Raw genomic sequence first — 24057 nt, 5'->3', positions numbered from 1 at the left:
TATAGGACGGAGTACCAGAGAAGAGAAAGCTCCCCAGAAAGAGATTCTCAGAGGGGCCCTTAAAGTATGTAGCTGAGCACTGATCAGATCTAGTTGAGGGAACTACCTCAAACTGAGGAAAGAACCATGTGAAAAGATGAAAGAGAACAGTGCCCAGCATTCAGACAGACTTGGGACCAGCACGTGCTCCCTCCAGCCAGATTCACAGGACACTGGGTAGATTACTGGGGAGGTTCTGACTCAGTAGTGGAGAAAAAATAGCCCTAGACTGAGCACAGATCTGAACCTGCCTAATAAATTCAATGCAACAACCAGAAGTTGTTTCTAAGTAACTACATCTCAGAACAAAGCACGATTTATAACAATACATAAATATCTAGTACCTAACAAGGTCAAATGCACAATGTCTATATGCATCAAATCAACGATTAAAAGTCATGGAAGCATGACCCACAGTAAAAAGAATAATCATTCAGTCATAACCAACCCAGAACTGACATGGATGCTGGAATTAGCAGGAATTATTAAAAGATATTTTGGGGGCGCCTGTAGGGCTCAGTTGGTTAAGTGTCTGCCTTTAGCTCAGCACATGATCCTGGGGTCCTCGAATTGAGCCCCATGTCAGGTTCACTACTCAGTGGGGAGTTTGCTTCTCCCTTTCCTCTGCCCCTCCCCACACCACTCATGCTCATACTCTCGCTCTCACTCATGTGCTCTCTCTCTCTCAAATGAATAAGAAAATCTTTAACAATGAAAAGAAGTTATTTTGACAGTATTCTGTATGTTCATAAACTTACCTAGAGACAAGGAGGATATAAAAAAGACCCAGAGACATGGAGGATATAAAAAAGACCCAAATGAACCTCTAGAAATGAAAACCTACAAAGGGTGAGATGAAAAATAGACTGAAGAGAATTAATGGAAGATTAGGTATTGAGGAAAAAAAAAACTGCAGGCACAGCAATAGGATCTATCCAACGTGAAATAGAGACGAAAAAATAATGTTTAAAAAAAAATGAAAAGACCTTCAGCAAGCTGAGGGCAACTTGGTTAGAAGGTAAGAAGACTGATATCTCCATTCTTGGGGCACCTGGGTGGCTCAGTGGGTTGAGCCTCTGCCTTCGGCTCAGGTCATGATCTCAGGGTCCTGGGATCAAGCCCCACATCGGGCTCTCTGCTCAGCGGGAGCCTGCTTCCTCCTCTCTCTCTGCCTGCCTCTCTACCTATTTGTGATCTGTGATCTCTGTCAAATAAATAAATAAAATCTTAAAAAAAAAAAAAAAGAAGAAGAAGAAGACTGATATCTCCATTCTTCCCAGATTTAATTTTCTGGTTTAATCTCATTCAACCTACTATATAAGAAGCTTTTTTTTTTTTAATTTAAAAAATAATTCTAGAGCCCAGAAAGAAATTTAAAAAGTGGGACTAGTCAAAAAAAAATTTGTAAAGAAAACAGAATAGAGACATGGATAACTATTTCTACCAGGTATTTAAACATACTCTAAAATGTATATTACAACAGATTAGACTTTACAACAGTGAAGTGTTAACATGAGAACAGCTAAGTCAGCAGAGTAAACCAGATAGCACCAAGACAGAAGACAGGAGTAATAAGAATTTAAAACACAATTAAAGTGGTACTACAAGTCAGTGAAAACAGAAACATTCAATAATAATAATAATGTAAATATTATTCAATAATTTTTCAATAATCAGTCTGGGTTGTTTTGGTAATATTTGAAATAAAGTATCATCTTAGTTCAGAGGTTGTTAACCTTTGGCTCATTGACCATTATGTTTCACTGGCCTTCATGGTATTTTCCCTTCAGTTTTGCTCTTGAAATTGAAACCATAGTGGTTTGTTATTGTTGTTAGCTTTTATGTATTTATTTGAGAGAGAGTGTGGGCACAAGGGGCAAAGGGGGAGGTAAAGGGAGAAGCATGTTCCCCGCTGAGCAGGGAGATCAATGCATGGCTGGATCCCAGAACTCTGAGATCATGACCTGAGCCAAAGGCAGATGCTTAACCAAATGAGCTACCCAGGTGCCCCAAGTTTTGAGTTTTTAAGTTATTAAGTTTTTAAGATATTTTACATCATCAGATAATATTTTTTTTATTTTATTTATTTTTATTTGACAGAGATCACAGGTAGGCAGAGAGGCAGCCAGAGAGAGAGAGGAGGGGAAGCAGGCTCCCTGCTGAGCAGAGAGCCCGATGCGGGGCTCGATCCCAGGACCCTGGGACCATGACCTGGGCCAAAGGCAGAGGCTTTAACCCACTGAGCCACCCAAGTGCCCCCATCATCAGAAAGTATTTGCTTGTCACTATTGTCATAACATCAAGAAGAGTTTCCCATTAATAAGAAAGAAAAAAGGTACCTACCATTATGATTAGGGGGTTCTGTTTTTGTTTACATAAGTGTAATAAAATATAAAATAAGTTTAAAAAAAGCAAGAGAAAAAACATTGTGAGATATTGATCCTTTGAAATGTCTTAAAACAACCTACGGGCTGCTCACCACGTTGAAAGGCAGAAAAACTATACAGAACTGGAAAGAACCTGGAGAAGCTGTGTCTCTGCAGATGAAAACACGCACCGTGGTTTGAAACAAGAAAAACTGAAGCAGCTGAAGGAGCTCCTATTGCAAACAATGTCATGCTCTCCAGAACCGCCAGTTCTTCTAAAATTTTAATATTTGGAAGCAGGTCTAAGAAGAAATGATAACGATACCACTAGCGAAACCTCTGATGCTCACGGCACAGCCAACTCTATCAGTGGGATTCCTGTTTCAGGAGACCCTTTTGAAATTTCAAAAATTACCATTATCTTGAAACTGGCATTCCAAGTAAATACCTGACTGGAAGAAAGTTCCAGAACCCTGCGCACAGATCAAGTGTCTCTGACATTTGGCTGTCCATTTGTTTTTGCTGTTTTGGAGAAAGAAGCTCCAGATGTCAATATGACTGGATGCTTTCTCTGTCAGCAGTCATGGGTGCCAAAGGTTGCACCACTCAGAACGAATGATGGCTTGCCTAATGCTGGGAGAAGCACCAACTTCAAGGCCAGAGGGGGTGAGTCATTTTTCAGGATCTTTCATCAAGAAAGAGGAACTGAAGGAGAATCGTTCTTCACTTACTGAATAGAAATGTGCTGGATTTCCAGAGTAAAGTCTTAAAATGCTTAATTAAACTATGGGCAGCCATTTAACTTTTTTTTTTTTCAAACAGAAAAGGAAAGCCCACTCTCTCATGGTTTAGCATACTTGGACAATATTTTTGGCCATAGCTCTTGGCTAAAGCCCTGTAGTCAGTATTACATATGCTGCTCAAGAATGGGGAGCTCCTGTTCTATAAGAGATGGGTCGCTGAGAGTTTACTATCCTTCTGACACTGAAGAGAGACTTTCCCCAATCTGGAGTTAAGGGTGCCCAAACTTTTTCCAATTTCTTTGCAGGCAGAAGCAAACATGCGCCAAACTTTTAAAGGTTACTCATAATCAAAATAATCTTAAGACTGAAATGTGGATATATCATCCAAAATTTGGTGATGTGGACAAACATCAAAGCCTTAGACTTTGCCAAAGATAACAGCCTCAGTGAGTCGGGGACAGAAGAAGTAATTCCAACTGAATGCAACTATTTCTCAACTTAAGCCTACCCTTATTTGGCAAAGTGTACTACAAAGTTTTGACTCCATTTGCTATGGTGTACTTTTGCAAGCCAGGATTTTACAACACTTTTGCCACCAAAACAAAAAAAAAAAAAAAAAAAAATCAAAACTGGATGTCAAGCATGACTCATATGTTGTCATATAAAAACCACTCAAAACTTTCTCCTGCTTCTTTAAGTGAAACTGCAACAGCTTTCACAGTGCAATTAGTGATTAGCTGAAATTGAAGTGCAAGTTTGGCTTTGCTTGGAAATTTTTGTTCTATTTCCTTCTTATCATAAAGTAGGTATTAATCTTTGCATTAAAAATTAATGAGAGAGGGGTGTCTGGCTGACTCAGTCCAAAAAGCATCCAAGTCTTGATCCTGGGGTTTTGAGTTCAAGCCCCACACTGGGTATAGAGATTACTAAAAAAAAAAAAAAAAGAAAAAAAAAATTACATAAACTTCAAAAAAAAGTAACAGATTTTCTTTGAAAAAATTTATGAAACGGGTATATAAAGAATGTTTCTCATATTTTTCTATGTGTAGCCACATAGAAAAGAATGTATTATCAGTGCTGAATGTCACAAAAATTCTTTCCCAACTTTTGTGCATATGTTTAGGTACTTTTCTTGTGTAAATTCACAGCTCTCAGAGTCTCAAAGAGGTCTATGAATAAAAAACCTGGAGAAATAGATATTAGACATTGACCTCACATAACACACATCTCTCAACAGTTCAAGAACCTATGGAAGAAAATCAAAGCTTCGAAGAAAATATTTAGCGCATTTCAGGCTGAGCAAAAAAGCCTTCCGACCAAAAAAAGCAAAAAAGAAACTGATTTCAGCAAGAAAACACAAAGTTCATTAAATCAATGTAGAAAAGTCACAAACATCTTCAAAAGAGAAAATACAAATGGAATATAAAACATATAAAAACTGATTTCTTTAATAACCAAAAAATGCATGTTAAAATGAGATGATTTTGCCTATGATATTTAACAAAGACGTTTGTAAAAGCTATATAAGGAAAATATGTGAAGGAGATGAGAATTCTCATATACCAGTGGAGTAAGAGTGCATTGGTACTTTTCTTGGAACACAATGTTATAATGTCTGTCAAATGCTTTCAAAATGATCATCTCTAAATGGTGTAAGATATCTCGTATATGCGGAAACTAAAAACAAAAGGGGGTGGAGCTAGAACTCTTTGAGAAACAGAGAGTACAATCGTCGTTGCCAGGGCCTGCAGCGTAGGGGAAATGGGGAGATGTTGGTCAACGGGTATAGACTTCGAGGTATGAGGTGAGTGGGTTCTGAGGGTCTAATGTACAGCATGCTGACTATAGTTAACAATACGGTATTATATACTTGAAAGTTATTAAGAGAGGACATCTTAAATGTTCTCGCACACATAAAAATAGTAACTATGAGAGGTGATCAGCAAGTTAACTAACATTATTGGGGGGACCACTTCCCAGTACATACGTGTATCAGATGATTATGATGTACATCTTAAATTTACAAAATGTTTTATGTCAGATATTTAATCTCAATAGAGCTAGAAAAATGAAGTTAAGCTATATCATTTTTCCAAACATTATAAATTCGCCAGTTGTAAGTCAGTCAGAGGAGAGAAGAGTGTGAGGTGATGGGTTTAACTGGATAACAGAACACAAACCACCCAACATGTCCCTTGAACAGATTTCTGATTGCTCCTTGTTGCCTCACCATCGAATGATGAAATATAGAGACATTTTAACAAAATCAACCTCAGATTTAACTTGATACCTATTTTCGTCACTCTCCAAAATCAGGCAGACTTTTTCAAGGTCTGTGTTCCACAGCAACACAAGAAAACAAAAACAAAAACAAACCCTAAAAATGTATGCAATAAAACTGAGTGACATTAAAAAAAAAATAAGTCAATACGTAGAAGTCATTCTCTAGTTTAATAATTTAATTTTCGGGGCGCCTGGGTGGCTCAGTGGGTTAAGCCGCTGCCTTCGGCTCAGGTCATGATCTCAGGGTCCTGGGATCGAGTCCCACATTGGGCTCTCTGCTCGGCAGGGAGCCTGCTTCCCTTTCTCTCTCTCTCTGCCTGCCTCTCTGCCTACTTGTGATCTCTCTCTCTCTCGCTGTCAAATAAATAAATAAAATCTTAAAAAAAAATTTAATTTTCAATAATTTCTATCTAAGGGGAAAAACTCAAAATATAGACAGAGATTTTATGAAGAAATTCTTTACTCCGGTGTTAGTGATAAAAAAATAAAAATCAACCACCTATATTAAGGGAATGATTAAGTATGTCAGGGTATACGACAGAATATGCAGTCACTGAAATAATGTTTGCAACGAGTTTCTTGAATGATGTGATCAAAAGTGATGATGTGTTAAGTGAGGAAAAAGGTAGTAAAAAAATGCCAGGAAGAAAAATTTTAAGGAAATATGACACTTGTTTATGGTAGCATGTTTCCAGGTAACATTTGGGTGATTCATTTTATTGCCGGTACTTTGCCAATTAACCTCAATGAGTATATATTACTGACACTCAAGGAAATTAAATTAAAAATAGAGTGACCACGGAGCACATGTGTTCATCTCCCATTTAGATCACAAATAGGGGCAGAAATATTTTATTTTTTTTACTTAAAAAAAATTTTTTTAATATTTTATTTATTTGACAGACAGAGATTACAAGTAGGCAGAAAGGCAGGCAGAGAGAGAGAGAGAGAGAGGAGGAAGCAGGCTCCCCGCGGAGCAGAGAGCCCGATGCGGGACTCGATCCCAGGACCCTGAGATCATGACCTGAGCCGAAGGCAGAGGCTTAACCACTGAGCCACCCAGGCACCCGGGGCAGAAATATTTTAAAGAAAAAGAAAGATGTCATCTTGTATGAATGAGCAAATAATGAGTATTAACTTTCAAAACAATAATGAGAGAAAACCTTTTGTTTATTTCTTGTCTTAACTGTTCAATGACATGGTTATGGCTGAGCTCTCTTTAAATGGAAAATCATAAACTGGTCACCAAATCTAAACTGAAAAACCAACTTCTCAGGCAAGAACAGAAGGAGACAATTTGGGGCTGGTTAGGATTTTCCCCCCCAAATAGAATGATTTATAAGAAGGACTGAAATAAAAGTTGGAAAGTAGGAAAAGGTAAAGAAGGAGCTTCCTGATGCTTTAAATTTTGCTTTTTGAGGAAAGATCTTTTATTTTATTTTTTTTAAAGATTTTATTTATTTATTTGACAGGCAGAGATCACAGGTAGGCAGAGAGACAGGCAGACAGGAAGGGAAGCAGGCTCCCTGCTGAGCAGAGGGATGACTTGGGGCTCGATCCCAGGACCCTGAGATCATGACCTGAGCTGAAGGCAGAGGCTTTAACCAAATGAGCCACCCAGGCGCCTCTTTATTTTTATTTCTAAGGAGGCTCTCTGGCCAGGGTAGAGCCCAGTACAGCACTTGAACTTATGAACCTGAGATCAAGACCTGAGCTGAGATGAACTAAGACACTTAACCATCTGAGCCACCCAGGCCCCCAAACCCTACTATTTTTAATGCTGAATATCACTTACATAAAATTTGATAAGACAAAGATTAGAGGTAATCAGTAAATCTAGCACTTGGGATTAGGGGTTAAATGATGGTATATCCAGGCTATGCACTCTGGATTAGAAACCTAAATGTCTACACAGACCAGGTAGCTAACATAAATGAATGAAGTGGGTCTGGGTTGGGATTTGGGGGCAGAGTAGACTAGTGATTTGAAGAGGGAATACTTTAAGGAAGACATCAACTACTTGACTCCTGTCAGTTGGCTTTGTGGAAAGATGGGCCCTTGTGTGGCCAGTCGCTTATTTTTTAAAAAATTTTATCTGGTAGGGGTGCCTGGGTGGCTCAGTGGGTTAAAGCCTCTGCCTTCCGCTCAGGTCATGATCTCAGGGTCCTGGGCTCTAGTCCCACATTGGGCTCTCTGCTTAGCAGAGAGCCTGCTTCCTCTTCTTTCTCTCTCTCTGCCTGCCTCTCTGCCTACTTGTGATCTCTCTCTCCCTCTGTCAAATAAATAAATAAAATCGTAAAAAAAAAAAACAAACAGAAACCTTACTAGTTTTGAGATGAGGCATCTGGAATGGAGAGAGCATGAGGAGGTTGTCCCCTCCTGGCCCCTAGGGACTAGCCAGTCAGCCACTTTTTCTCCCTCTATAACACCAAACCGAGGTTAAATACTATTGCACTAGACAACTGCCATTCTATCAGTAAAAACAAAAACTTCCAATATATGCACGTTTATTTCTAAATTGAATACAGGTACTAATCTTCTAATACATTATTTACCCTATAAAACATATTGTTAGGCAAAGGTAAAATAAATTTAAATATAACTTGTAGTTTTCTTCCTGTACCCTTGAAGGTGTGTATGTCCCCACCTTGGGTGCCATTTTTCTATACGATGGTGGCTAAGCAGGAAGAGGACTGCCACCACACCTGCGCTGAGTCTGGCTTCTGCTCCCTAGTGTACTTCTCTTACTCTTACTACTCCTGAGTGTACTTCGGCCCGCTCTCTCTACCACAATACGCTGTTTTATTGCCTTCATAGTGTTTATTGCTACCAGAAGTCATCTTGTTTATTTATGTGTTTACTTATTTATTTCTTCTCCCCTGCCCCCTGCACCTACCCCGCAACCCTGCTCTACTAGAATATAAGCTCCATGAAAGCCAGGATCTTCCTGTCTTATTCACTCCTACTTCCTCCACCCTAAAACAGGGGTGGTTCAGAATGGGTGCTCACTAGATACTCCCTGGCTCACATTCTAGCTCTACCCCCTGCGTGGTCCTCCATTCTCCTAGCAGATGAGAGGGCAGGTCCCCGACCCCCCACAGGAAGCAAACAATACTCTATCCTACCCCTTTGGGAAGATTCTTTGCTCTAAAAAACACCTGTAGGGGCGCCTGGGTGGTTCAGTGGGTTAAAGCCTCTGCTTTCGGCTCAGGTCATGATCTCAGGGTCCTGGGATCGAGCCCCACATCGGGCTCTCTGCTCAGCAGGGAGCCTGCTTCCTCCTCTCTCTCTGCCTGCCTCTCTGCCTAGTTGTGATCTCTGTCTGTCAAATAAATAAATAAAATCTTTAAAAAAAACCCACAGAAATAAAACCAAAAAACACCTGTAGAGGATGAGCCGCAGAAGACTATCTTCTTCTTCACGTAGAACACAGGGCCTCAATCTCAAATCCAGGAGTTAAATATATATAATTACAATATTTCTGAAGACATTTCCACTAAAAAAATAATTTGTTTGTAGGCCGAATTATTTTTATACAAAAGCTATTGTGTTCCCCTCAATCCTGTCAAGCCGTTCTTGCACTTTCTGCCCTGACAGGGAAAAAAAAGGAAGATGAGCAGGTACCTGATAGTCTTCCACACATCGAAGCCATCCAGAGGCTTGGTGCCATGGGTGCTTCCCCCCGCCAGGGTCACAAGTGTCGGCAGCCAGTCAGAAATGTGGATGAGCTCCCGGTTCTTCATACCCTTCTGTTTCAGCAACGGGCTTGCCACAAAGCCCACCCCTCGGATGCCTCCTTCCCATAGGCTCCATTTTCTTCCTCGGAGGGGCCAATTATTGCCCCCTGCCAAAGTCTGTCCTCCGTTATCTGAAACACAATTAGGTCTTTGCATGAGGACAATACGAGACACATTTAAGAACAGAAGACTTCTATGTTGCCTTTAGACGGTGCTTAAGAACTAAAAAAGATGCCTCCTCCTTACTGGCTCCTGTCCCAACCTCCCCTCTCCCGCCCGCCACTCCGTCCATTACACAGACATAATCAGAGGGCAGCATGGCACCAATCTGACGTGAGACCTTCGAATCCCCTCGGACAGGGTCTCTGAAGAACAAGCAAGTCCTCGGAGGATATCTGCTGGGGGTAGAGGCCTGTACTAAAAATCAACGACTAGGTTGCAAATATACGTGTGCAATTTCATGTAACACAGGAGAAAGAAGCCAGGTACTCGGAGCCCCTCCTGGTCCACAAAAAGAAACCACAAGTGACATTGCACTCAGTGGGTTAAAGCTCCTGATGAGCGGGGACCTTTTAATTTTACTCACCAGGAAAAACTTTCTAACCTTTACATTGGTAACTAAATTAAACTTCTCCTCCCTGGTGATTTGAACTCTTTCTTAAGCGTGAAAGTTGAACATGTCTCCAGTGGGCTAGATGTTTCTTGTAAACACAGCAGTTGGGTGGAAAAAATAACTGCCAGAAAAATTCCTCCCTTCTTGACAGGACGGCAAGACAAAGCTTCATCTGATGCACTGTGCCAGGGAAGAGAAAGGTTCTCTTCCAAGACAACTGAAGTTGAACCAGAAGGAGAAGTTACAAGAGTGACTGAAATTAAGTATCTTACCAGCTAGGGGGAACTTAGCAATTAAGTTGGACTGCAGAGGGGAAAAAGTGGTATTTCTTATATACTGAGGTTATAGAATCATGGGTTATCTCCAAAAGTATCCATACACTTAGGGGACTCCACAGACGCATTTCAAAGAATGCTTATTTGCATACATATTACACCTCAGTTAAATCTCCCCCTCAATCACTGTTATCCAAATGATCCACAGGAGGGCAGTAGGACAGACCTAACATCTGTAGAACATTGTACGTAAAAATCCAACGCAGAAATCAAGACCAACGCCACAGGAAACATATGGAAAGAGAAAGCACTGGCATTTCGTAAGCACCTAATATGCACCAGGCACACTTCAAGTTTACATTATCTCTCCCAGAATTTGAAGTCTGAGAGACCTGGAATTGAAGCCTGATTGCCAACCACACACTAGCCGTGCGGCCCATGGCAATACGCTACCCCAGTTTCCTTATGTTCAATGTGGAGATAGGAATTCTCAGCTCAGGTATTATGATGAAAATGAAATGACACTGTTCATGATCGTCGCTTGACTGGGTACCTGGGATACCCTTAGTGCTCAGTAGATGGTAGCTAATATTTATAACTCAGTCTAGTATCATAAGCACTTCGTTGTTAGAAAAAAAAAGAAGAAGTTTTTAAAAGTCCAAATAGCTATTAAGTGGCAAAGCTAGCATTTGAACAAGGTCTGTGTGACCTCCCAGGTGCCTTCAGCCCCCAGGGTGTCATGTTCCCGATGTCCCCAGTACGGAATGGGTTTTACGCCTACAGGCCACAGAATGCTTCCCTGCCCTATGAAAACCATAAGCCACAGTCTCAGCAAAGTGTTTACTCTTCCTTTTGATACAGCAGAAGGTGATGCTATTTCAAGGTGATGATAATTCCCTTTAGAGGAACCCTTGTGGCTGGCGGATAAGAAATTCAAGGCTCTTCTGCCAAGGATGCTTCTGTTCAGATCCTTAGCACACGAGGTGCCTGGTTCTTCTCTGTTCTTCATGAAGGGAGGGAGAAGAGTGGAGGTAGGTTACATGAAGGTGTCACCCAAGTCATGAAGAAGTCACCCAAGTCAGTTGTTTGTTTACTTTTAAGATTTTATTTATTTATTTGACAGAGAGAGACACAGCGAGAGAGGGAACACAAGCAGGGGGAGTGGGAGAGGGAGAAGCAGGCTCCCCGCTGAGCAGGGAGTCTGATTTGGGGCTCCATCCCAGGACCCTGAGATCATGACCTGAGCCGAAGGCAGACACTTAATGACTGAGCCCTCAAGTCAGTTTATTAACTACGTTTTCAACTTTACAAGAGCAAACCCGAGTATTCAAAACAAGATGCCGCCATCTTTGACAGAGGGGCTTCCTCCGTACTCTGTATACTTCACAGAGTATCCATCGCCCAGAGCCAACCTTTCAAAACTTAAAAGGAGCTGCTATTCATATTCCACCAAAGGACACTGGAAAGAAATGTTTACAGTCTGCGGTGAGGTCAAGAATGGCTAAGCCAGCACGATTATCTTGCTCTATTATCTAGACTGCTATAAACGATACTTGTCCAAGGCTTGTGGAAGGCGCCCTTGCTCTCCATTTTAAACAGATGCGCTCCTTTGAGATACTCTACAATGTCTCCTTCAGTTCCATGTACTTGCTCATGCTCGATACAAAATTACCAGATGACAGCAGTGGAGGAAATGTGGCGATGAGGAGGAGGAGGGTGGTTGGGTCTGCTATCTGACTCTGGGAGCAGCCCTTCAGGTATGAGTCCAGAAGGAAAACAGACTGTGCTGGGAAGAAAAGGTGGCCACTGTGGCTATCGTCAGTTGGGGGTGTTTCCGCATCTTACAAGGGGAGGGTGCCCTTGCAGTCAGCGGGACTGTTTTTGCCACTAACTCACAGGGCTGCTATTCCCAGTAGCAGTGAGAAGGGATTCTGTCCTCTGTCGTCGGTCACATTCTCAAGAGCACCCTGCAGAGAAAGCACTGTCAACGGGCACACCACGACTTCTCTTGGACTCCCCTGTCCCAGTGTGTACGGCACAACCAGTGCCATGAAGAGGGCAGTTTGGTTTTGCCAGGGGTCTCCGTCTGCACAGAGGGTGCCTGCCTGACGGCCGCCACTCAACCACAGAGGGGCGGGATCCACAGTTGGGCTCTTAGGAAATGCGGTGCCGCGCATCAGTTCTGGCACAGTCTCCTGGGTAGTTCAAGAAGTTGGACCTAAAACTGATCCCAGTGGCAGCAAGAATACAACAAGCTCATTTGGGATAGTTTCCTAGACTGTTCAAGCTGACAAATTAAAATTTGAAAAGATGACAGAAGCATCACCATTTCAAACATGTTTCTTTTCACTTGCTCTCCTAATTTTCTTCTGGGCAAAAGTTAACTTGTGTTCTTGCTAAGAATTAATTTTCATGAGAAAATTTTCTTGTTTCATTTCCTGACTGACTTCTTGAGGAAAAAAACCCTCCAAATCAAAATAAGAGGACTGCAGCTAGTAAAGGAAGCTCTGAATTTTTTTTTTTTTCAGGGAAATAGCTTTTCAGCAATGTTTCTGGCAGAGGAAAAACTTAATTATAAACATTTTGCTGTCTAGAAAAGAAATGTCAAAATAAAACTAATGTTGTCATATACAGATGGTGAATCGCACTTTATTATTCCTTCCTGAACAAAAATAACTGTCAAAAAGTGATGTAAAAACATTGGTCGGTCGATGATCTAAGCAAATGTATAAAGTGTATGACAATGAAGTCTCATCCTCATCCAGCTGATAAAAGTTAGGATGGAACCACAACAATAACATTAATTCTTAGGACTACTCCCAACAGGGTAAGGCTGTGACTTGGCTGTGTAAGGCTGCCATGTTTCTATCTCATTGCTTCCTCACCCAGGCTTACCCAATACATCCTCTTCACTCTGACTCAGGGATCCTGAAAGAAAAAGCAAGAAAGGCTCCGAGAGTCTTGGACCAGTGCCTGGACTTGGCTCTGAGCAGGACCAGCAACGTAAGTGTGACAGATGGGTAGACAACATGATTTCAAATACCAGGATGCCTCCTTCTCTAAAGAAAAAAGAGGACCTGCTTGCTGATGGTTGATTTTTTTAGACCAGTCTTTTAATTTTTAACTAAATGCAAATTGGAGGGTTAATATATATGTCTTAGAATTCACCTAGAGGATTAGGTAAACCTACTACCTACATACTTACGGGCATCAACACCTGCCCTCCTCCATAAAAAGTGCCTTGTGCTGGGGCACCTGGCTGGCTCAGTAAGTAGAGAGGGTGACTCTTGATCTCAGGGTTGCGGGTTCGAGCCCCACATTGGGTGTAGAGATTATTTAAGAATAAAATCTTTAAAAAAATGCCCAGTGCTTCATTCGTGTAGAACTAACTTTGCCCTGTCATTAGGATATGTCCTCCCCTTTCATGATGACTTTGCCTTTGTACATGTTGGTTCCTTTGCCTGAAATGCTCTCCATCATCTTTCCTGTCTGACTTAAATTTTAATTCTTAGGATAAATGTCACTTTTGTTAACTTTTCACTTACTGCCCCTACTCCCACTCCCCGCCACCCTGTACTGCTACCCTGCCTAGATAGTCTCTCTGTATATCAAACTTATTTCTGTATATTGTTAACTAGTTGTTCATGCGTTCATCTTCCCAGGGAACTCTACCTCCCAAGAACAAAAACAAGGACCAAGCACAGGGCCCACCAAAGAGAACGGCTCAAGAATTGGGGGAGGGAGGCTGTGGGTAAGGAACAATAAACAAATGGAAAAAAGGCTACCAAAAATTGAGACTGAAGGCACTAAAAATTTACTTTGATTATGGGATGGTGTTTTCTGAGCCTTCACCCAGTCCCTCCATGATCTTCACTTTTAGGAAACTGTTCCATACACAGGTCCTGCTTATTTAACAGGACATTGCAGGGGTCAGGGGTGAGTCCTGGTCCCCATGAGGATTTAAGCAAATCAAACACACAATACCAGAATTGTTTGTCCAATCTGGCCCTTGATCAGTCACACTGAAGTCAAAGGGGATTGTTTGAGAGCATTTCAAGGAACTCGGTCCTGGACAGGAAGAAAGTCCTCACTCAGCCCTTAAACAAATCTTTGGGGAGGGCTCATCTTGTGCCAAGGACCACCCCAGCTTTGGCAAAATGGCAGCCAAGAAGACAGACTAGGCTCTCTCTCATAAAGTGAGTAGAAAAAGAGATACGATCTCTCCATTCATGGTCCTCTTGGAAGAGCCGGAACCAGAGTGACGTTACAGGGCAGACCACGATCAGAGATGGGAGAGCCCAGGCATAGAGAGCAGACTTTCAAGCCCCTTACTCACTTACACATTGGATAGTTGGGTGTTCTGCATCAAGGCTTCTTAATTCAAGATTAAGTTAACTACCCTCTTAAGAACGCTATTGCCAGAACTTAAGGCAAACTTGAGCTGAATGAGGACTCGATATAAGCCAGAGGGTATCTAGCTGCTTAGTGACTGTCATCATTTGTCTCTATCGTCCCTGCTGCCACATTTCGAATTTCATTAAAATGGATTCAAAGGATTGGAGGTAAGTGCTGTGAGTTGGGGTGAATTGTTCTCTGAGCCTGATTTTCTAATTTGGAAAATGAGGATAACAATGATACCTGTCTTAACATAGAGCCTAGCACAAAAGCAGCGCTCAATAAATATCAGCCATTTTCCCTGATGAGAATCACAAACAGCACCAGCAGCAAAAAGGGCAGAGCAGAACTGTCTCCTCTCTGGGTATGTATTACATATACACTAGGTTTAAGTATCACAGCTGCATTCTAAAACACCATGCATTCATCAGGAAAGGATTTTCTGCACAGAGCCCTTCTCAATTACATGCTCTTCTCTATAGGTGATTTCTTGAGATCCATAAGAACACAGTGAATTTGAGAGCTTTTGCTGTTACTCTGGGGACAGAGCCAGGTGACACCATTCCGTTTCTAGGAGTTTAAATAAAGTTCACCAATTATCAAAGAAAGACAAACAATGACCATAACCTGTGATTCGAATGAAGTGTCAGAAACCGAAGCTTTATTCAGTTATATTTGTAAGGGTTTCAAATGGTTTGCAGCATTCAGACGGATGAATGCTCCAACCCTACTCCCAGACACAGTCAGACCTTACATCTGGATAAAAGAACCAGGATTGGGAGGGTCCTGCTGGAATGGGATTGGCAACCAGACCCCAGATAAAGGATGCAGCCACCAAAAATCAGGAAAGTGGACAGATCCAAGCAAAGAGCAAAATAGGAATAGGGAGATTTTACAGGGTAGCAGTTATAGATTTCCTCATTTTAATGGGGCTAATGTCATTGCTTATAATGATGAGATGCCAGTGAGATTTTATCTGTCCTTTAAAATTTAAGGATGGGGGGCACCTGGGTGGCTCAGTGGGTTAAGCCTCTGCCTTCAGCTCAGGTCATGATCTCAGGGTCCTGGGATCAAGCCCCACATCGGGCTCTCTGCTCAGCGGGGAGCCTGCTTCCTCCTCTCTCTCTCTGCCTGCCTCTCTGCTTACTCGTGATCTCTCTCTGTCAAATAAATAAATCTTTAAAAAAAAAATTTAAGGATGGGAAGACTCAGAAGTGTATTGAAAGACTAGAGGGAGACATGAGTGGGGGATGGACTACAGGTAACTGCATTCTACTCCAGAAACCAGTATTGTGCTGTATGTTAACTAACATTTTTTTTAAATTGACATATAATGTGTTATTTGGCTCAGGGGTACAGGTCTGTGAATCTCAGTCTTACATAATTCACAGCACTCACCATAGCGCATACCCTCCCCAATGTCCATCACCCTATCCCTACCTCCTCACCCCCCGAGCAATCCTCAGGTTTTTTTCATGAGATTAAGAGACTCTTATGGTTTGTCTCCCTCCCAATCCCATCTTGTTTCATTCCCCCCACCCCCCACAACCCCCACTTCTCAAATTCCTCATATCAGAGAGATCATATGATAATCATCTTTCTCTGACTGACTTATTTCCCTTAGTATAATACCCTCTAGTTCCATCCACATCGTTGCAAATGGCAAGATTTTGTTCCTTTTGATGGCTGCATAGTATTCCATTGTGTGTGTGTGTGTGTGTGTGTGTGTGTGTGTGTGTGTGTGTGTATCACACCTCTATCCATTCATCTGTGGATGGACATCTAGGTTCTTTCAATAGTTTGGCTATTGTGGATATTATCTGCTATAAACATTGGGGTGGACATACCCCTTCGGATCAACACATTTGTATCTTTAGGGTAAATACCCAATAGTGCGATTGCTGGGTCATAGGGTTGCTCTGTTTTCAACTTTTTGAGGAAGTTTCCTGCATACTGTTTTCCAGAGTGGCTGCACCAGCTTGCATTCCCACCAACAGTGTAAAAGGTTTCCCTTTCTCCACATCCTTGCCAGCAACTGTCATTTCCTGACTTGTTAATTTTAGCCATTCTAACTGGTGTGAGGTGGTATCTCACCGTGGTTTTCATTTGTATTTCCCTGATGGCGAGTGATAACATTTGAATTAAAAAATAAAATTAAATAAATAAATAAAAAGTTGAAACCAAAAAAAAAGCAAGAAGAAAGAAAAAAAGATGGGAAACAACTGGTCTCTAAAACTTAAAATGGGAGGTGCCTGCAGGTCTCAGTGAATAGAGCATGCGACACTTGATCTTGAGGTTGTGAAGTTTGAGCCCCATGCTGTGTGTAGAGCTTATTTTTAAAAAATAAAATAAAATAATTAATTAATTAAAATGGAAATGGAAACTGAACAAATGGTGTCCTAAGTTATTTCAGTAGGCAAACAATTGTACTTTTTCTGTAGTTGAAAGCATTGGTGGTCACAGATTTTAGCGAGCCTTAAACTTAAGTTGTAAGATAAATACAGAATGTTGTGAGTTTCTCTCACTTAGGAGACATGGGTTTAATCTCTATATTCCCGATCCCCTAACAAGTAGCCCAGAAGCCCCATGACTAGGGTACTTAGGGCCAGCAAAAACATCACATGTCTGTTCTAGACTCTTTTAAAATTAAAGGCCTTCTTGTGTTCTCTTCAGGTTGATCTTGAAAGAATGCTTGATATCTTTAACTAATGAAGTTATGAATTTCAGGGCAAACAAAAGTCATTTGGCACTTTGGGGGAGTATCACAGTTTACTCACGAATTATTTGGCTTCCTTTTCAGACCAGATTTTTCTTTTCTTTTCTTTCTTTCTTTCTTTCTTTCTTTCTTTCTTTCTTTCTTTCTTTCTTTCTTTCTTTCTTTCTTTCTTTTAACTAGATAGCTGTTTATCCATCAGTAACACTAAGCAAGAAGTAACAGATGGAAACGTGTCACAGAAGTTCTTCAGAGTCTAGCAGGTCTCAGAAGAGCAAGAGTGAAAATACCACCAACAGAGAGAAAAAAGTAGAACTGCAGTTACAGAATTACAAGTGCACTAAGTCCTTGTATGGCAAGAAAGATGGCAATTGAGGGCAATGATTTTTCAGAGAGAATTAAGGCAGAGAAAGCTAACCTATTCCATTTGAGCAAGTACCAACCACGTCGTCCTTATGTGTCCAAATATATAATACAAGTTAAGTGGTCTGAATTTGCGTTTGATGCGGAAGCAACATTTTATTGGATCTCTACTTCCAAGGTGGTCAGATAACACTTTTAGGGTTTCCCAGAAAAACCAAGAAACCAAACTGAGTGAACAGGCAATTCTGTTTACCCAAAGCTCCCTTCTTTTCTTTTTTCTTTTTCTTATGTAGAAACCATAAAGATATTTGATTCTTATTTTCTGTACCCAAAGCTCTTTTCTGAAGTTATTAAATGGTAAAGGATCTCACTAAGGTATGAGTGTCTACTTATGGAACAGAGACAAGTCATCAGCACAATCCTCTTCAGAGAATCATATAAGAGTGAAACAAAACAGAAACAAAAACAACACAAAATACCTAGGTACTACAAAGTTTAAGAGAATTTAACAAATAACACAAATGCTGAATACATATTTAATAAAAATAAAAGAACACAATTCTTCTGGATTTGCTGATGACACTTGTTCCAAAGCCAAAGCAAAACTAACTGGTTTTCGGTCCTCCTGACCATACCAGGTGTCAGAACCCCTTCTACAGGGGGGTACCCAGGGCGAGTGAGGAGAAATCAGGCGACCCTGGACATCCTAAGCAGGTGCTGGGGAGGGAAGGCAGCAGAAGAAGAGAAAGTGTGGGAAGCAGTGGGGCTCTGTGCCTACTGAGAAGCAAGAGGCTAAATGGAGGCATTTTAGCAGGACATGAAGGGATGTGGGAAGAAAGAGATCTGAGAAAGACAAATACCATGTGATTCCACTCATCTGTGCACGCTAAAAAAGTAAATAAAAAGTGAAATCAGACCTATAAATACAGAGAACACACTGATGGTTGTCAGAGGGAAGGGATGGAGGGATGGGCAGAATGGTTGAAGGGGGGCGGGAGATAGAGGCTTCCAGGCATGGGCTGAAGAAGTCACAGGCATAAAAGGCACAGCACAAGGAATAGTCAGTGGTGCTATAAGAGTGATGTATGAGACGGATGGCAGCTGCGCTAGAGGCGGGCACAGTATTACATATGGAGATGGGGGATGACTATGCTATACACTGGAAACTAGTATAACGTGGTGTGTCAACTCGACTCAAATTTAAAAATTGAAAGGAAGGAAGGAAGGGAGGAAGGGAGGGAGGGGTCTGATATCTGGGAAACTCAATGTCTCCTGAACAGCCACAAACCAGGATTTAAAAAAAAAAAAATCAAAACAAATGCCCCTGGATAACCACGATGGGCATCACCAAGTCCCTGCAATCAGAACCTAATGCAGGGCCACTTAGTCTCAGACACAACTCTAATGATATATATGGTGTGCGACTCCCTCATTCACAGCAGACTAGAATCTACAAATTAGAAAGGTGCAGAGCACTGGAGATGATCTCTGCAGAGAGTAAAGGAATATGAAGAAGGTGACGGCGAGGCCCTTTGCATTTCCCTGTGCCCAGTGTGGTGAGACCACAACAGACGACCATGACTGCAGGCTCAGTGGCCCTCCCAGCACAGTATGGAAGAGGGTACAGCCGCACTGATGAAGGCTTTTCACTTACTGTTGAGAAGAACACAGATATGGCAAGAGATGGCCTGAGTCTCCGTAGGTAAGGGGGTTGTGGCGGGATCTAGATGGGAGCGTGATAGGAAAAGGCCCTGCACGAAGGGGGTTTCTGCAGAGAATGGCTGTGTACCAGATACTCCTCAGCTTCAGCATGCTGGTTCCCTGGAGGGGAGCCAGCAATGGGGCAAAGAGACCTTGAACTGACTGAGATGACCTTAACTGACTGATACCAGGTCTCCTTCACCCAGCAGAAATGGAACCCCAGCAAGCAGTATTATGTTCACTTCTGGGGAGAAGAGCAGAAGCAAGTCACACTTCTTGCATAATCTAAGTTCCTGGACAGAAGTCTGTGATCGCTGCACATACGTGTGAGTGCTGTGGCTGGATGCCCTGTGCCAGACAGATAAAATAGTTGTTAGGTTATTTTGCAGGTGAAATGGAAGGTGAATCCATTTTTATTGTGGTTGTTTATTATTTATTGTGGATGTGGTAAACTGTGACCCCTCTGTGGACTCATTCACAGATTTTACCTTTGTGTTATAAGAGCAGTCATAAGGACTGGGAAAGTTCTGAAATAGGAGAGAAAAGAAAGCTTGTTTATATCAGAGTTCTCAAGCCTTTCAAGCTGAAAACCCCGTTTTTATAACCAATATTTTACTGTGCTCCCTATATTGTCTTATAATGGAATTCAGACAAAATATTATAGTTATACACCTAATTTTTCAAAAAATTTTAAAAGATTTTTATTTATTTTTGACAGAGCAGTAGAGATCACAAGTAGGCAGAGAGCAGGCAGAGGGAGAGAGAGAAGCAGGCTCTCTGCTGAGCAGGGAGTCCAATGTGGGGCTCAATCCTAGGAGCCTGGAATCATGACCTGAGCTGAAGGCAGCTGCTTACCAACTGAGCCACCCAGGCGCCATACACACCTAATTTTTAAAATAACTCTAAATGTAATAAAAAGGGGTGCCTGGGTGGCTCAGTGGGTTAAAGCCTCTGCCTTCGCTCACGTCATGATCCTAGGGTCCTGGGATCGAGCCCCACATGGGGCTCTCTGCTCAGCAGGGAGCCTGCTTCCCTTCCTCTCTCTCTCTGCCTGCCTCTCTGCCTACTTGTGATCTCTGTCAAATAAATAAAATCTTTAAATAAATAAATAAATAAATAAACGTAATAAAAAGGACAATAATCAATTAGCTTGTATTTCATATGAGGATATGCAAGCTCAAACCTAGAAGATAGAGCAAAGCAGTTACATTTCACGTACTACGTGTTTGAATAAATCTGGGCTTAAAGGAGGCCGTTCTAGACTAGAAGTACAGAAAAATCAAAGAGGCAGGTATGAATGCTAAAATAAAAGGATAGTAAGTGTGTAGCAAACCACATGAAAATGGCCTTGTGTTTACATGCATACTTGAGTAGGTTCTAGACTCAAAAAAATATAAGCATGATTTTTAATCTTCACGACTACGTAGCAGGACATCTGTAGGTACACAGGCCTCGGGATGGCCCCTCATTGTGTGGGGTTAGTAGGGGCGTGTGTATCCCAGGCCTCTGCCCACTGAGTGCCAGAGCAACTAACCAAAGTTCCAAAATGTTTCCAGTTGGAACCAGTGGCCTACGTGAAGGTAAACTGGGACATACAGCCAGGGATAAGTAGTAGCCTTGCTGTCAAGAGGATTGGCAGATGACATTCATTACTTTGTAAATTTGCTGTAGTTTGGAGTCTGGCCTAAAGCTTTGCGAGCTCAGAAGTAATTCTACTAGCACATGGAAAGCGGCCCCAGCTCTCAGGAGAGAACAATTATAAATGCTATAGGTATCAGAACGTCAACTGGTTTACGATGTAAATGTACCTGTCACAGTGGCGAGCATGTTCAGGCCCCATGTGAGTGGCTGAAGTGCATGGGAAGCTAAATGGACATCAGATTTCCTGGCACAGAAGGACTCACTGCCTCACTACTGATACACAGTTTATTTGTATTTTTGTTTGCATAATCTCATCATAAAGGAATTCCTTTTCATCTAAAACAAATTAAAGTGCACTAAAATATTCAAAAATACAATGAAAGAATGTTTCTTTCTTGGAAAAAGGAAATTAACCAAGTTTTAACCATTTTTTCCAGCAACTAATTCTCAAGAACCTACTCATGTTCTCTCAAAAACACATAGGTAGCTCTATATCTATTAAGGAAATTGAAATTTGTAGTTATAAACTTCCTATGAAGAAAATTCCAGGCTTAAATGGCTTCACTGGAAAATTCTGTCCCACACTTAGGGAGAAATATTACTAGTTCTACACAAACTCTTCCAGAACATAGAGAAGCCTAAGCTTCCCAACTCACTCTATGAGGCCAGCACTACTCTGATTCCAAAACCAAAGACATTACAAAAATGAGAAGTGGGGGGGAGGAAGGGAGGGATGGAAAAAGAAAGAGGGAGGGAGGGAGGAAAGGAAGAAGGAAGGAAGCTACAGTAAACACAAGTGCAAAAATCCTTAACAAAATTTTAGTGAATCAAATCCAGCTATATACAAAAATGATAATGCGTCATTGTGTTCATCTTCTGTTGATGCTATGACAAATTACCACAAACTTAACAGCTTGAACACCACAGATTGGTCATCTTGTAGTTCTATAGGTTAAAAGTTGGGGAAAAAAATCCATGTGTCAGGAAGGCTGTGATCCCTTTTGGAGGCTCTGGAGAAGAACCTGTTTCTTTGCTAGGTTCTAGCTTCTAGCTTCTAGAAGCCACTGGAATTCCTAGACTCAAGACCTTCTCTGTCCCCTTTCAAAGCCAGCAATAGCTAGTTGAGATTTTCTTGCATTGTATTACTTTGACTTCTTCTTTCTTTCTCTCTCCCACTTAAAAAAATTTATTTATTTGAGAGAGAGAGAGAGAGAGTACATGCATGAGAGAAGGAAGGGGCAAAGGGAGAGGGAGAAAGAGAATCCCAAGCAGACTCTCCACTGATCAGGGAGCTCAACATGGGGCTCAATCTCAAAATCCCTAAGACTATGACTTGAGCCAAAATCAGGAGTTGGATGTTCAACTGACTGAACCACCCAGGTACCTCTCTCGTCTTTTAAAGACCCCTTCTAAAGACCCCTGTGATCACATTATGCTTATAAGATAACCTTCCCAATTTAAGGTATGATAACTGGCAACCTTAATCAATCTGAAGCCTTAATTCCCCTTTGTCTATAACATAACATGTCCATAGTTTCAGGGCCTTAAACTGCGCACACATCTTTGAAGGAAGAAAGTGGAACATTACTCCGCTTACCACTATCATGATGATCACTAGGATGTCTATCCTAGTCATTTTCAAATACAAGAATAAAGTTGGAAGAATTACACTACCCAACTGTAAGACCTACTATATTGAACCATAGTAATCAAGACAGCATGGTAATAGAAGGGGAGCGTGGTAAAAGAATGATACTTAAATGATTATTTGATACTTAGCAAAACAAACCAACTGAGAAAAATGTCTATACAACAAATGATTCTTAGACTGATCAGACACCTAGTAAAAAACAAACAAACAAAAAACCAACCTTGACGAATCCTACCTCACAACATACCTAAAAAATAAAAATGGATATTCCAATTCAAACAAAGATTAAGATATGGGCAAAAGATTTGAACAGATATTTCTCCAAATAATATGAGCACATGAAAAAAATGTTCAGTATCATTAGTCGTCAGAGAGATACAAATCAAAACCACAAGGAGATACCACTACACATTCAGGAGGATAGTTACAATCAATAGTAAGTGCTGGAGAGGATACAGAGAAACTGGAACCCTCAGACACTGCCGGTGGGAATGTAACATGGCTTTACTGATTTGGAAATACTTCAGCAGTTGCTTAAGAAGTTAAGCATGGAATTACTACAGTTATACATCTATCCTGTATTTTATGCCCTTTGGATGAGAGGGAGGTTGAAGAAAAAAATCCTACCTTCAGGAAAACTCTCGCTGGTGTCACAGGAATACATACATTCTGCTTTGTGGGAATAGTCCCAGCCTGCCTACTCCATGTGTACTTCAGAGCACAAGCAAGGTGGGAGCTCAGGACAAGAGATGTGATTCTTCTAGACAGGGCCCTCTAAATACCACCCCAGTTATGAAAACCCAGAGCTTCCAAGATATGTCAGATTCTTTGTTCTTGTTTTCACCAACCCATCAAATTGACTTGGCTTCTTTAAAAAACAGTAGATCTCTGCTGGCAACAAGGTGTCTCTTAAAGACCCTTCTTTGAACCTTTTCAATTTTTCATCAGGGCCTTTTGTGATCAGCTGACCCTATAAAACATCTGCCTGGCATGTGAGACACAAAATTCTTCTTTAGAAAGCTCTTCGTATGTATCCAAGGAGACTGCTTCATTGTTTATTCCATTTTTAGTTTCCTGAAAGTTTAATGTGGAATCAAGTGGAAAATGACTTCAAAATACATAAGAGATTACATGAATCTTTTCCATACTTCGCACAATCATGAAGATACATTAACCCTATCAGCGATGAAATGGTATGTTAGTGATTTCTTTTTTATTTTATGATTTACATACAGTAAAAGTCACTTGTTTTGGTATGGAGTTCTATGAATTTTGACAGTCATATAACCAGCGCCACAATTACAAAACAACTCCATCAAACCAGAATCACTCCCTTGTACTGCTCCTTTATAATCAAACCCTCCACCCCACCCTTAAGCCCTGGCAACCACTAATGTCTGTTCCATCTTTGAAAGTTTTGCCTTTTCCAGAGGGCCTTATAAAAAGAATTAAGCTTGGGTGCCTGGATGGCTCAGTCAGTTAAGGGTCAGCCTCTTGGCTTTGGCTCAGGTCATGAGCTCAGGGTCACGAGATCAAG

The 24057-nt window shown here is 41.3% G+C and overlaps 1 protein-coding gene across 2 annotated transcripts in view; it reads right to left on the bottom strand.

Moving 5' to 3' along the window:
• Positions 1 to 24057, bottom strand: part of ARSB (arylsulfatase B) — a 167532-nt gene that overhangs the window by 77145 nt on the left and 66330 nt on the right. For both annotated transcript variants that reach the window (XM_046000902.1, XM_046000903.1), the window contains exon 5: positions 9056 to 9299. In XM_046000902.1, coding sequence (XP_045856858.1) covers positions 9056 to 9299 — 244 coding nt within the window. The remainder of the gene's footprint in view (positions 1 to 9055; positions 9300 to 24057) is intronic.

Source organism: Meles meles, chromosome 3, assembly GCF_922984935.1.
Source record: "Meles meles chromosome 3, mMelMel3.1 paternal haplotype, whole genome shotgun sequence".
NCBI lineage: Eukaryota > Metazoa > Chordata > Mammalia > Carnivora > Mustelidae > Meles > Meles meles.
Note: the sequence above shows the minus strand (reverse complement) of the source record. Positions and strands in the feature narration are given on the sequence as shown.